At 33.9% G+C, this 15703-nt stretch overlaps 1 protein-coding gene across 7 annotated transcripts in view; it reads left to right on the top strand.

The window, feature by feature from the left end:
• LOC122404905 (guanine nucleotide-binding protein G(q) subunit alpha) overlaps positions 1 to 12837 on the top strand; it is a 55321-nt gene extending 42484 nt beyond the window's left edge. The window contains exons 4-9 of one of the 7 annotated variants that reach the window (XM_043409255.1): positions 1533 to 1661; positions 5167 to 5296; positions 5373 to 5526; positions 6254 to 6361; positions 7181 to 7288; positions 11001 to 12837. In XM_043409255.1, the coding sequence (XP_043265190.1) occupies positions 1533 to 1661; positions 5167 to 5296; positions 5373 to 5526; positions 6254 to 6361; positions 7181 to 7288; positions 11001 to 11083 (712 nt within the window). In that variant the 3' untranslated portion in view covers positions 11084 to 12837. Of the gene's footprint in view, positions 1 to 1532; positions 1662 to 5166; positions 5297 to 5372; positions 5527 to 6253; positions 6362 to 7180; positions 7289 to 9192; positions 10179 to 11000 lie in introns of those variants that run through there. The other 6 variants (XM_043409258.1, XM_043409256.1, XM_043409260.1 and 3 more) reach the window with 6 other exon arrangements.
• Positions 12838 to 15703: the final 2866 nt, after the last annotated feature.

Below are 15703 nucleotides of genomic sequence, written 5' to 3'. Positions count from 1 at the left end.
TGTTTCGTCATTACAAATTGAAAGTAATTTATTTGATCAATATCGTAATAATATTTCGTAAAAATATTTGACAAAAGCGTTTTTACATATATAGTGTGTTCCATTGTAAAGAAACCGGGCAAGTTGATATATTCCTTTCAATTCTCAATTTTTGTTAGTTTTATTTGAACCATTAACTTAATAAAAAGTATTCTCAAATATATTTTGATCCTTCATCTTTAAACACTACGAGTAAATATTGAAGAAAATGCTTTACAAAATAAATGCTTGGGCAATGGAGTCCCAACGTGGAGACAAGTTGATATAATTCATTTATTAAAAAATCTGGTATAATATGTTATACCAGCTATGTAAATATATATATTTATTAATTTTTTGCTTATTTAACTTTAAGAATGGACTTGGATTCAAATTGCTTCCATATAATACTTAACATAATTTACACTATACTAAAATTTAACTATGTTAACTAAATACTATCGCGGAATCGCAAACCAAAATATCGAAATGTAACACCTCAGAAATTATCATTGAACTCGGAACATTTAATCTGAATACTTACTTTTCTTCTTATCTTTACTTTACTTTTATTTGTTCGCCTTATAAACTGGACTTAATCTCCTAACCTAAATAACCGAATGGATATACCCTCATCTATATACAGGGATTCTAATTTAATGCAAAACTAATATATGTGGCTGGATAAACAAAACATTTTTATTGAAACATAAGTGTAAATACTAGAAAATTTACTGCATTTCAAATGAACTAGGTAATTTGGCTGTATCAACTTGCCCCGATCTCCCCTATGGATTTCTGTATACATTATTTCTGTAATTAGGCCTACACGATCTGCTTCGATACTATTATTTGTTTCATATCGAACGGTGACGATCGAAATTAGTTACCAATAAGCAGACTGCGGATCTTTATGCAAATTCATATTTTTATTAGTAGAATTAACGAAATGGTAGCTTTATAGAGGGTCGACCTAACCTCTAAATATGATAATTCGTATTTTACTTCAAATATTTCTTATATATTTGCATATTAACATATGTAGTTGTTTGAAAATTAAAATTTCTCATAAATGCATAGACATCCGCAGTTTACTAATAAGGAAACCTACAAAGAAATATGAACGTTTCTGCTTCTGCAATCTATCGGTAAGTCGAGTCATCGTCGACGCGTCTCGTAGATGGCGCAGCGATAACATCGTAGCAACTCGAGAGACAAAATCTGTTGCAACCTGAAGGACACATTTTTTTTTTCCAAAGAAAAACCTTCCACGCGTTCCCTCTTATCTTAGTCGATTATGTAATTCGCGAAACAATGTTAGCGTGGGTAATAATCGGTTCGTGTGTCATAAAACGTGAAACGTAAAGGGTAAATCGTTGAAGTTCGCATTATCAAAGATTCTTTCAGGGACGGCGAGCATGCGAGATGTTTTTGCGCGATACTCCTCTCCTCATAATCACCTTTAATACATGCATGGCATGCACTATCAGACTGTGGCTTCGTTTGTTTTGCAGTTATCTTAGTGACCTAGAGCGTATCGAAAAACCCGACTTCCTTCCTACTGAACAAGACATTCTTCGGGCTCGAGCTCCTACTACTGGCATTATAGAATATCCGTTTGATCTGGACTCCATCATATTTAGGTACTAACACACATTACTTGAACTTGAACTGTACTTTTAGAAGTAAATTCCGTACTAACTTTTTTTTGGGACATCGGATCGGAAATAGATAGATTCCTGCGTGGTTTAAATACGAGTTAAAGTTTCGTTTACATTTACTAGAGATCCTGGGTTACGACGTAAAGTGTACACGTACTATGGTATTATAGCGAATTATATTAAGTGCACGTCTACCCGTGAAGCATTTCACGTATCATTAAATGTAACTATTTAATTACACGTGCTTGGGTGCTTTCACATTTTAATTCGTGTATTATTTTTTTTAAACATTCTAAATTTCGAGGTTCACGATACAATAACGAATTGCAACGCTACTTTTTTTTAAAATTAATTCGACAATTTCTTTGTTTGGATTTAAGTGCTCGGTGATAACGGATCTGTTCAAATTTCGAAATTAATATCAACGTTCTAAAATAAGGATGTCGCTTTAATTTCACGCGTTTTGAAGATTTCTTATTTTGGTGTATTTTTTTAAACGTTGATATTATTTTGTACGCAGGTAATTTTTATTAAAATTTATTCGATAATTTCTCTATTTCGATTTAATTTTTTGGTGACAACATATGATTTTGAAATGAATTCCTTTTCAAATAACTCTGAAAATTCAACTTAAAATAATGTATTTCGAAAATTTCTCAAAATGCCCAGGCCTGCTGCACGTACATTTAAATATACGTGAAATGTACTCTATTTTATATTTATAATTATCTTAGTTCTTCTGTTTATACAGGGTGCGACTGGAAATCGTGGCATAACCAAAAAAAAAGAGGATGATTTTTCGTGCAAAAGCAAATCGAATATTTGGAATAAAATTTTTTCTTAAGAGGAGGCTTTAGTTTCGAGAAAATCTATTTTGAAAATTTGTCGCTTAAACGTGTACTTAAACGTATTTAAATTTTTCAAATTGCACTTTAAATTATTTTTATTTATTTGCATGTGTACGTGATTACATTTGTTTATGCATATAGGATTCTGCAATTGATACGATCAAATACCATGAAAAATATTAAGATCTATAAAAGATCAAATTAAATCTTAGTAACCATTTTAAAACATTGTATAATAGTAGAAAAAAGTCGATTATCAGTGATTTTTCATTTAATAAACTAATTACACCCCAAATATATTTTGTAATGTATTAACACTGACGAAAACTCTCTTACTTTTTTTGTTGATGGAGGCTTCGTTAAAAAGTTATTAACAATTAAATTCAAAAATTTCAAAGCGTTCTAAAAAAATTATTTTCGGCTGCGGGGGTCAATTACAATCATTTTTGGTCATTAGACATATTTTCGAAATCCTATCCATTTTCGAGAAAAAAAATCGAGTAGGTGCCGAAATTTTTCGGCGAAAAAAGAATTTTTCAAATCGTTCCGGAAAAATTATTTTCAGTTTCAGGGGTCATTTATAATTGTTTTTGGTCATTAGACATATCCCCGAAATCCTTCGCACTTTTGAGAAAAAATTCAGGAAGATGGACAGATTTTTCGACAAAAATAAAAAATTTCAAATCGTTCTAAAAAAATTATTTTCAGTTTCAGGGGTCATTTGTAATTGTTTTTGGTCATTAGACATATCTCCGAAATCCTTCGCACTTTTGAGAAAAAAATTCAGGAAGGTGGACAGATTTTTCGACAAAAATAAAAAATTTCAAATCGTTCTAGAAAAATTATTTTCAGTTTCAGGGGTCATTTATAATTGTTTTTGGTCATTAGACATATCTTCGAAATCCTATCCATTTTCGAGAAAAAAAATCGAGTAGGTGCCGAAATTTTTCGGCGAAAAAAGAATTTTTCAAATCGTTCCGGAAAAATTATTTTCAGTTTCAGGGGTCATTTATAATTGTTTTTGGTCATTAGACATATCTCCGAAATCCATCGCACTTTTGAGAAAAAAATTCAGGAAGATGGACAGATTTTTCGAAAAAATTAAAAAATTTCAAATCGTTTTGGAAAAATTATTTTCAGTTTCAGGGGTCAATTATAATTGTTTTTGGTCATTAGACATATCTCCAAAATCCTTCGCACTTTTGAGAAAAAAATTCAGGAAGATGGGCAGATTTTTCGACAAAATTAAAAAATTTCAAATCGTTCTAAAAAAATTATTTTCAGTTTCAGGGGTCAATTATAATCATTTTTGGTGAATAGACATACCCCCGAAATCTTACCCACTTTCTAGAAAAAAATTCGAGAAAGTGTGAAATTTTACGACGGAAAAAAAAAATTTCAAATCGTTTTGGAAAAATTATTTTCGATTGCGGGGGTCAATTACAATCATTTTTGGTGAATAGACATACCCCCGAAATCCTGCGTATTTTCGAGAAAAAAATTCAATAGTGGCGGAACTTTAAATGTTAATAACTTTTTAACGAAGCCTCAATCAACAAAATGGTATTCTTGATTTTCGTCTTATTTTGGATCCTAGAATCTCCCATTAAAATTTTTCCCATGGTTGTCCGAACACACTGTATATCTAAACGAGATTTTTATATCCAAATAAATATAAGTATCGCTAACAAGATTAATAATGTTTGAATGCATCAAAATGCCGTTATATGAAAAACAATAAAGAAATCATGTTTGTACTCGAAAACGAGAATTCTCGTTATCGGTCCACAGTGTGTCAAGTTGCATGAATGATGACTGGAACAGTAAAGTCACGTACACGTGACAGCGGCTATCAAAGTGTTAAATATTAATTACGAGTGTTTGCATAAGCAAACGTGTCTACATATAAATGTAAAAGTGCACTCAAAGAATTTTTAAAATCGATTTTCTCGTAAACGAAGCTTCGCGTAAAAAATTGTTATTAATAATTTTCTATTTATTATTATACAAAAAATCGTGTTCTTTGATATTGTACCACGATTTCCAACGCACTCTGTACATAGTTAAAATGCTATTTATTTGTATCAATAATGATTTCTATCATGTTTTCTCAAATATCATGTAATTCGTTGCAATAGTATCCCGATATGCGTATTTATTATTCGTACATAACTTAGAAGCCACGAGGCTGTAGTTACAATAGTAGTAGAAAGTAGTTACAACACAAATGTAGGTAGTTACTATAGTTTAAGTCTTAGAATAATTCTATGAAACGAGTGAACATATAAACAACTCGTTATTTAAGGATTATGCTATTTGCTACATTATACTGACTTGTTTTCTTTCTCTCCGTTTATTCGAACTTTACATATATATTCTTCTTTTGCTTTGAACAGCTTATTGTTTGCATGTTTTTCATGCAATATTCACATAATAAAGTTTTGTACATATCACTGTTTTTAATTAATACTCCATTAGTGAATCGATTTTACTGTTATGTAAAATAGTAGTAATTGCAAATTGCATTGAGTAATGACAAAAGTAATATAAAATTATGCAGATTCGTTTTATTAACATGTAGCAAATATATGATAATTCTAACAAATATTCAACAATACTTATATCAACGTATTTTACAGGATGGTAGATGTTGGTGGACAGAGATCAGAAAGAAGAAAGTGGATTCATTGTTTCGAAAATGTCACCTCCATTATCTTTTTAGTAGCTTTAAGTGAATATGATCAAATCTTATTTGAGTCGGAAAATGAGGTAAATATGATCAGATACTTAAATCGTGATTTCACAAATACGTGCAGATATTGAAAATTACACTTGATGTTTTCAGAATCGAATGGAAGAAAGTAAGGCATTGTTCAAAACAATTATTACATATCCTTGGTTTCAACACTCCTCTGTTATTTTGTTCCTAAACAAAAAAGATCTGCTCGAAGAGAAGATTATGTATTCCCATCTTGTTGACTATTTTCCTGAATACGATGGTGAGTACACAGCAGCATTAATTTTGAAAACAAAACTGTCTATGAGACTCTTATTAATTTTTAACGTTACGCAACAATAAAATATCTTGGGTTGACCAAAAAGCATGACCAAGGAACACGATGGTTCCATAGCTAACATTAAACTGTACATATGTATATTCTAACTAAGAAGTTTGAAGAGCACTTTTGGCATATTGTCATATTTTAAAAAAACGCAAACTACAAATGGTGTTTTTATTTGAAATAAAAAGTTTTCGTTTGCTTTATCTTCTGAAAAATTCTCTCAGTGTACAAAAATTTGATAAGAGACCATTAAACAGCTCTCGATTACTTTTAGTCTACAAGAGAATTATTTTCTATTTACTTCATGGCCAACCTAATATATCGTACGCGTTAATTATTCTTAATTCAGCAACATTGTAGCACTTTAACGATTTAAAAATTAATTTGACGAATAAACAGGTTCTGGAAATTCTGATCGGCAAAAAGATTTGTTCGCGTTTTCTGAAGTCGATGGAAATGTTTAGAAAATTCTTTTTGTTATACGAAATAATATAAAAGAGTTTTAGTTTGTAACTTGCATACCCTTATGAGTTAGGCGAAGGATGAAACACAGTTTAAAATGTTCAGTAACCGTTCAGAGGATCAGGTTAATAATTATTTTGCAATTATTTTGGAATGTACTGTTCGTTTTGTTACTAGTAAATCAATAAGTTTTATGGTATAGGCCCTAAACAGCAAGATGTACCGGCCAGGGAATTCATCTTAAAGGTTTATCTCAGTTCGAATCCTGATCCTGACCGCATGTGCTACTCTCACTTTACGTGTGCGACAGGTCTGTTCAAGTACAACACATCCTGGCAAAAATTGTAGATTTTTCTGTAGAAAAAACATTCTAAATCGATCCAGTAATCAGTCATAAAATTGTAACTGCATACCTAAAGCTTAACCATTACCCCACCATAGGAAAAGCTATTGTTCGTATTTCAGTTTACGTATCACACGATCCATTTATAATAAATAACAACGATATCAGCAATATAGAATCAATGTACATATGTAAAAAGTCAATACTAGTTCTTCTTTATTTTGCAATCGACTTTCAGAGAATTTTAAGTGAACGTCTCTTAGCTTCTTGTAAACCTGCACAGCCGTTAAGATACACATGTTGTAATAATCCAATAGCGTGTACATCTATATAAAAAAAAACTTACATAAGAGATTTGTCTACTTGGTAAAGTTTTCGCAAGGCTTCTTTCAGAGTAAACGAATCCAATTCGACTGTTCGCCCTTGTAACATTTATTGGATTTACGTTCGAGCAATCCAGAATCAATAACAGAGGGAAATAGAAAGTGGCTGAAACAATACATAATCGTTCCAATTTTCTAACTCTTATGTATAATTTTAAGATAGTGATTTATGTATCACATTGGAACGATCCGGTTCGATCATAGTTTTATTTCACATTTTCATATGTAGTATAAATCTTTTAATTTAATGCTATCAGTACTAATCAGTATTTGACTTGGACTCAATCAAATCCTAAATAATACCCTACTGACAATTTAATTACGAGAGAAATACTGAGATTTGTATGCTTATTTTTAATGTAGAAGCCACGTAAATTCGTATGCTTGCTTGTGTATTTCGCAGGGCAACCGAGGAGTGCCCTAGCTGCTAGAGAATTCATTTTGAGGATGTTTGTCGATTTGAATCCAGACACGGAGAAGATTATTTATTCACACTTCACGTGTGCCACAGGTAGGTTGTGCTAGTAATCGCTGGTAACGTGCATTTATTTCCTTTTAAATATCATGTATGTTGGCAAGTTAATCCGCATGCTGCTTCTATTCCCAAAGCAAGGTGCATAAGGTAATTCTTATAATAATATTATTTATTACAGGAAAATCAATCTATTATTATATACAATGTAATATACAAGTATTTAATCAAATAACATTTCTCACTTTGTACGAATGTAATAGATGTTATGATCATTGATCATTTAACACTAGATTGCCCAAGGAAGTCATTTTGACTGCTTCTTAATATCAATTAGAAAAACAATTATGTATATAATGACACAATTTCTTAGAATTTTGTGACTTTTTGTACAACATATAAATGCGTTTATTAATAATTGTAGTTACCTCTCCCCTCCTTCATTTCCGGTATATATATATATATATGTGTTATACCTATATTGCCCAAAAAAGCAGTCATTTTGACTGCTTGGGAAATTTTAAATAATCAAATCACTCTTATTATTGAATTGAGTAAATTTCTTATATGACCAGTTCGACTCTGTATTGAAATAACAGTTTTCATTTTTTTTCGATTACCAACACATGATAACATACAAGTCCATGATAAATTGTCGATTTGGGCTTACCTAACCCAGACCTAACCCAGACCTAACCCAGATCTAATCCAGACCTAACCGAGACATAACCCAGACCTTTTGTACGTGGGGAAATCCTCATGGACACCCGCGGGCCCACCCGATGGGCGGGCCGGCGGGTAGTGCCGGACTCTTACCGGCTAAAACCCCACGGTGACCATCCTCAGGCGCCTGGCGAGGGACCGGGAACTCTAGTGAGACATCACAGAGTCCCTCGCCGCGCCGTGCCTTTTCAGGCCCTTCCCGGTGAGAGGCACTCCTCCCACCGCATTTCCACTCAACCGCAGGCGCCTGGTCACCAGCGCCCGCGGCCCCGTGACATGGGACTAAGCCGCCGGCCGCGGGGCCACGTTGGCCGCAGGACACACCCGCAGCCAACTGGCCAACCTGCGGCCTTAGGTCAAATCCGCGGCAAATATCCCCATGCCCCAGTCCACTCACACACACATTCACACGCGCAACACATTCATACCGGTGTTTGGTCCGCGGGAGCTTTCGCTCCGACCTCCGGGATGCCATGCGAGGATGCAGCCACCAGCCTTCTCAGGTTGATGACCCCATCCCCGCATCCCATCCCAGCGGCTGCCCCTATCCGCCACCTGGGGACGCGCCACGTAGGGGTTCACCTCCCCTGCCGCCTGGACAACCAAACGGGTGCGTGGAGACATAACCCAGACCTAATCCAGACCTAACCCAGACCTAACCGAGACATAATCCAGACCTAACCCAGACCTAACCCAGATCTAATCCAGACCTAACCCAGATCTAATCCAGATCTAATCCAGACCTAACCCAGATCTAATCCAGACCTAACCCAGACCTAACTCAGATCTAATCCAGACCTAACCCAGACCTAACTCAGATCTAACTCAGATCTAATCCAGACCTGACCCAGACCTAACCCAGACCTAATCCAGACCTATTGATAAATTACAGTTTCTCAATAAGCTAAAGTAGTACTTGTTATTCGAATCTTTATGCAGTGATACTTGTTCTAACAAGTTGTTATTCTTTCACGATGCAGTCATTTTGACTGCTTTTGGGCAATATAGGTATATACTAAGTTTCAGTCTTTCTAGTGTTAAATAGCGAACAAGATTGCACATCGACTTGTACGTACAAAGGTCGTTGTAAAAAGCAAACTTGAATCTTTAAATTCGTTTATTAAAGATTAGATTGATTTTCTATGTCTGAAACCAACATTTACTAACAATAATATATGTGGTTTGTTATTGCATGCTGCATTTACGGATCTAATCATCAGACACTGAGAACATCAAGCTTGTATTCTGTGCTGTTAAAGATACGATTATGCAAACTGCGCTTAAAGAATTTAATCTCGCCTAATGTGATTGTGGACAATTTTTGCATTTATACATGATCTTTAGGTAACACTACATGCATATTGTATTACTTTTATCGAGAATGTACACAGGTTTTTTTACAAAGTTCACGTCAGCGTGCAATGGTCTCATTGGTAAATCGAAAGTAAAACTTGGACTATCCGATTTTCTGTGCAATATGTCAAGACTGCCAATCTGTTTTTCTTTAACAAATACATCTATCGTAATAAGTTGCAAAAAAAAAAGAAAAAAAAAAGAAAAACGTGAAACACGATAAAAAGAAAATATTTCGCTTTATTAGCTAATATAGATTCCATATTCTAGTTCGAATAGTCTAATCATTATTGTGCTATGCCAAAATATTTTTATTCGGGTTAATGCAACGATTCTGACATAAGATTTGAAACATGATTGAATTAGTACAGTCGGTCTGGTAAGTGTACTTAATTATAATCGACGAGTGCCAATCTTATGATGTAATTGGATGAAATATTATGCTCTGCACAAAGTTTTAATGCATGCGTTACATAGATCTTATTTATTTGCACATTGTTGGGCAATCTGATAATTTCTTAATTGCCCAGATTAAATTGAACAGAAACTTTATTTCGCTCAGAAGATAGTTAGCAAGAGTTACAGTATGTATTTATAATCTGTGCATGTATACATACTTTTATCAACATATTTGTCTTTATCTACCAACAAAGCACAGTTAAGTGTATACAAATAAGTAATATTACATTTCATATTCATAGAGACATGGAATTCACACAGTAGACACTTTTGCAAAATTACAAATGATTCAAAAACAATTCGAACGAAATCTGTCAGCATACTTGGGTGCTTTTCTGTTTTTGTACATACTTTTGTAAAACCTCTGCGACTAATTCTGACAATCTATGATTTGTTGTGTTTAGTTGATAATTTTAAGGATAAAAAAAAAAATTGTTATGAATTAATGTGCTTCGGTCGTTTGATTTAAATACATCATTACACAGTATAATTAAGTCTTTGATATTCCCCGTAAAAGTGTTACTCTATATTCTGGTGTTCTTTAAAATTTTCGTGCATACAAAATAACGATTGCATGTGTTTGCATGTGTTTCGACTTCAGCTTATTCTGATCTTTTAATCAATGGTAAGTGCATTTGTTATAAAGTTCAAATTTGTTAAAATGCTTTTTAATTGCTACTTAACCGGTTCGATGGTCAAATTATTATCACAGTTTTCAGACAAAAATCAATGCATCCGAGTCGACAGAGATTTGTAAATCTGTTAAAATTAAGACTTCTCAGAACTACTTTGTACAATCTAATTGATCGACTAACAATTCTTTTGTAGTTTCTTTTTAACGTTCAATTCCTTCTGAACTTCTTATCCTCTCGAGTAGATAGAAATAAACTTTTTTAAATTTCTATTTGACCCGGATGCATACATTTATGTACGAAAGTTATGATTAGACTGCGGATGTTTATGCATTTTTGGGAAATTTTAATCCTCAACAAACTACAGAATGCGTTTAATATGCAAAAATATAAGAAATACTTAAAGTAAGATACGAATTATTATATTTAAAAGTTGAGACAGCCCTGTGCGAAGCTTCCGTTTCATTAAGTTTATTAATAAAAATGTGAATTTGCATAAAGATCCGCAGTCTAGTTATATGATATACACATGTTTTTGGTCTTGCATAAAAATGTTAAATATTCGCAATTTGTTTCTATTACAGACACAGAGAACATCAGATTTGTATTTGCAGCAGTAAAGGACACCATTCTACAATCTAACTTAAAAGAATACAATCTGGTTTAGATGGCAATACGTAAAAAAACCTCAGAATGGACTAAAAAATTTTTCTTATACCCTGACCAAGGTATCAGTGAACTCTGTTTAGCTAAAAACGGAGAGGATAAGAGAAAGGCAGAAAATAAACAATAACTTGTGGTGCCATCAGCATATTGCCGCTGCCCCATTACAAGTGTACCAACTATCGATTAGTAAAATTTATGGCGGAGGTAACAGCGATGAGAAAAACATGGACCTAAATCGGAGCGTGTTATACGTTCTTTCCTAACCTTTTCACTGTCAATACCAACAAATTGATTTAGTTTCGTACTCTTGTTTGTTGAATTTGTTACCTTTTTTTATAGATTAGTTTAGTCAATCATGCCTGGCTGACTGCGTAATCATCTGATTTTTTATATAACGATACCAACAAACAACACGTAAATAAGCATATAAGATAGAGTGCAGCCATGCCATACAAATGTCTGTCCAAGTGTATGTCTAAAATCGAGAGATCTCAGCAAGAAACCGAAGCGACGAAGGACAAAATGCTTTTTGATCACAAAGTAGTCGGTGACACAAGTGAGAGCAATTCTAGTGCCATTTACTAGTGCGGTGTTTTTATTCCAGTCCCTTCTTAGATGCAAAAGCCAAAGTGTTTAGTTTCTTTTAATCCGTGCCAGAAGCGAATTAAAAGTTTTTTCTGCATGCGACTCAAATTCATAATTCATCATATAAATATTGTTATATATAATATATGAAAATGAAACATAGGTTAGCATCAAAAGAGAGCAAGATAAAGCCAGCAGGAAGGAAATTTTATTCCCCTTCAATATTAAGGAAATTATTAGAAAACGACATCTGTTCGATGTGACTTTAGATAATTAGGAGATGAGAGGTTGCACGTTTCCCCCTGCCATCTCTCGTCTCCATAGGCTGTGTACAGAAACGTGAGGGCTGCGATCTCATGCCATACAAACTATAATCTTACGATTTCTAAGTGACATAAGAATCTTAATCATAACGATGGCTTTTCCTTTCATCCAGCCCTCGCTTTGTTGGCACAGCGTTTGCGTAGCAAGGGACACGGTTAAAAAACTAATGCCCCCTGGCATGCATTGTATCCACATTACAGTGTACGTATGTATGACCTGCTCACTGCCTGCGCTCGCTCATGGTAGCTAAGCGCCGCTGCCCATTGCTCGTAAATTTCCCCAACGAATCGACTAAACCTAACGTTTCTGCCATCTTTACCGGTGTTTCGCTTGTAAGAACATTCGTAACGAAGGTGGTAGAAACTGGCACGTACCCCAGAGAGTACACGCACAATAAACTCCACCCCGGTGTTGGTCGGATTTGTAACGCAGAGTGTAGACATTTGTACGCATGCTATCCGAATGTCTAACTCTGACAGTGCTGACACTGCACGCACATTGGGCAGCCATATGTCATACCTACTTTGGTTAAAAACACTGAGTTTATATTGAAAGAAAAAAGAAAAAAAAAATATATATAAATACATTGGATAAAATATAATATTAAGAGATAATAACAAATAATATTGAATAATAATAATAATAATTATTAATAATAGTAATAATAATAATAATTATTAATAATAATACTGCTTGGTTTTCAGTGAGAGTGTGCGTGAATTTAAGCGAACGGATGGCTGCTGCGCGGGAGGGTAAACAAACGTTGTATTTCAAGTGCAAAACGATGCTAGTGAGAAAAAATGATAGTACAAGTGAGAGGGAGAGGGTAGAGAGAGAGAGAGTGTGTGAAATAGAGAGAGAGAGATAGAGAGAGAGAGAGAATGAGAAAGAGAGAGAGAATGATCATAGTGTGCGGGCATGCATGGGACACATTTTAATAAAACATAGAAAAAAAAAAATCGGTTGAGACGAACACGTCGTGGCTTTCTATCGCCCGATCTGAGAACGAACGAGTGTTGTGCAAACTTGTGGCTATAGTTCATTTGTAAATCATTTTTTGTCAAAAGTATACATTTTTCTGAAAGCATAATATGTTGGGTATTCTTTCTGTGTGTATAAAATGTAAACACCTACCAAGCCCAAAATGAAATCAATGTTTCTAACTTATTTATAATAAATAATATACATTAATGATAAAAATAAACGCAGTTTGTGACAGTAGCATTGACGCATGGTACAACATTCACCTCGGAACACGATTAATCCCTTTTTTTGCATACAGCAATAATCCTTCGATCCTATTTATACGATTTAGAGAAAATAACGGACGGATTTAATTTTATTTTGTAAAATTAATTACCGAGACGGTAATTTATCTTAGTTTTTATTTTTGTTTTCATTATGTAAAAATTGTTATATTTTATGGGAGAAATATATTTTCATTTGATGGTATATGCTGAAATTTTTATTACCACTTCCGCGTGGGATTTACCGTAGCGATATACGATGTACGATGTTTTAGTTTATTTGAAGTAATCGAGCATGCGAGTTGCTTGTATTTTGTTAATTATTCTGTTCAACGTTTTCATATACCCGTTTATACGGAAGTTATTTTAGGCTGAGTAATTTCTTGCAGAAATTGTTTTAGTTCGTTGATGTTGACGATATTAATATCGAATAATTTGCGTTAAGTTACAGTTAACAATTTTGAATATTTTTGTTTTAAATATTATTTGTAACAGATCGTTGATAGTTGGGGGGGGAAAACGGGGTTAGAAATTTATGCAAGATTTTATTAACAATACACCCATATCACATATACTTGATCATTTTTACCATTTGTTAACATAATGTAACAAACGATGTTCGCATGTAGGCATTAAGGTTCTACTAACGAAATTCAATCTAGTAATTTTAGAGATAAATAGTTACAGTATTCTGGAAAAAAGTGAAGGTAAGTTTAAATAGAAAATGCAGTTCACAAGATTGCAATGCAGACATCGATAAAAAATGATTTATTTAACACTAGAAAGACTGAAACTTAGTATATACCTATATTGCCCAAAAGCAGTCAAAACGACTGCATTGTGAAAGACTAACTAATGTGTAAAGAAATTTGTTTAAAGTTAATTTTTAATATTATGTTATAATATTATGAATTTAGGGCGCAGAAATAAAATAAACAACTTGTTAGAACAAGTATCACTGCATAAAGATTCGAATAACAAGTACTACTTTCGCTTATTGAGAAACTGCAATTTATCAATAGGTCTGGGTTAGGTCTGGGTTAGGTCTGGGTTAGGTCTGGGTTATGTCTGGGTTAGGTCTGGATTAGATCTGGGTTAGGTCTGGGTTATGTCTGGCTTAGGTCTCATTTACACTGTTGTTGTATTTTGTAATTTCCAAGTGTATGATTTGGTTTGGACTCGAAAAAATGTCGAATGGGACTTGACGAACAATGCTTTTAAGTGTTTTATTTGAAATTTACCTGTTAAAATAAGTGTTTTATTTACACTGTTGTTGTATTTTGTAATTTCCAAGTGTATGATATCTGTTTGGCTTGGACTTGAAAGAATGTCGAGTGAGACTTGACGAAGGTGCTCCTGAGATCAAAATTGATGTCGAATCACACTTGACATAGGAGTGCAAAGGGTTAAGATAATTTGGATTATTAACTAATCCAGACCTAACCCAAACGTAACCCAGACCTAAATCAGACCTTACCCAGATCTAATCCAGACCTAACCCAGACCTAACTCAGATCTAACTCAGATCTAATCCAGACCTAACCCAGACCTAACCCAGATCTAGGGTCTATATGTATAATAAAACGACTTTTTGCTCATTTCCAATGACGTGATCTATCATGAGATATTTAATCCTTACATTTATAACTTACCCTATTCGTATTCTTTCATTTTTAAAGTTTCAGCCATGTACATTCTTTCTGTATATTGTTTATTAAGATTGTTTTTATTATGTAGTATAACATTTTCTAATAATAAAACGCGCCTGAAAAAATAGTATCGATTTTTTCGATTTTAAAATCAATTTTCAATCTTAAAGTATTTTGATTTTCAAAAATCGTATTAATAATATACATATGTGCGCTCATACATGGGAATAAAAAAAAATTTCTTTTTTTTCAATAATTAGAATATGATCAGGAGGTCTTAAAACGTGTATTTCCGTAAAATAAATTTTACAAAATTTTTTTTTCATTATGGGTACTTTGCTCATGTGCGCCTACATAGGTCGGAAAGTAAAAATGCCTGGGCAGTCGAGAATCTCGGCACGAGAATCCAAATCGTATGCCGTTGACGGGAGGTCGGGTTTCAGTTGTTAAGAGCGAGAAGGCAAATGTGAGCCTTTCTCTCTCGACCTCCACGAAGCGGTCCGAAATTACTTCGGGCAGCTTCGGCGAATCGAGAGAGAGGGCATGCGTCAGTTTGCCTTTGTCGTCTTTCCGAAACTCCACGAGCTCACGTACGCGCATCTGGCATGCGTGAGCGTGCACCCGACGGTGGTTTTCTGGCATCACTGGGTACTACGCATCTCATTTCTTTCGTACTCTAAATAGAAATATCGAATAAAAAATTACGATTCAGTTCTCTACTGTGTTACCTGTAAATTCGAATGAAATTGCACCGGGCTACGTTCATTGGTTAAAAATTCTCCACAGACGGCGTACCGAAATCTGGAGCAGAGCGTG

The sequence above is a fragment of the Colletes gigas genome, unplaced genomic scaffold, assembly GCF_013123115.1.
Source record: "Colletes gigas isolate AHSC1104 unplaced genomic scaffold, ASM1312311v1 Colletes_gigas_Sc00003, whole genome shotgun sequence".
Lineage (NCBI taxonomy): Eukaryota > Metazoa > Arthropoda > Insecta > Hymenoptera > Colletidae > Colletes > Colletes gigas.
Note: the sequence above shows the minus strand (reverse complement) of the source record. Positions and strands in the feature narration are given on the sequence as shown.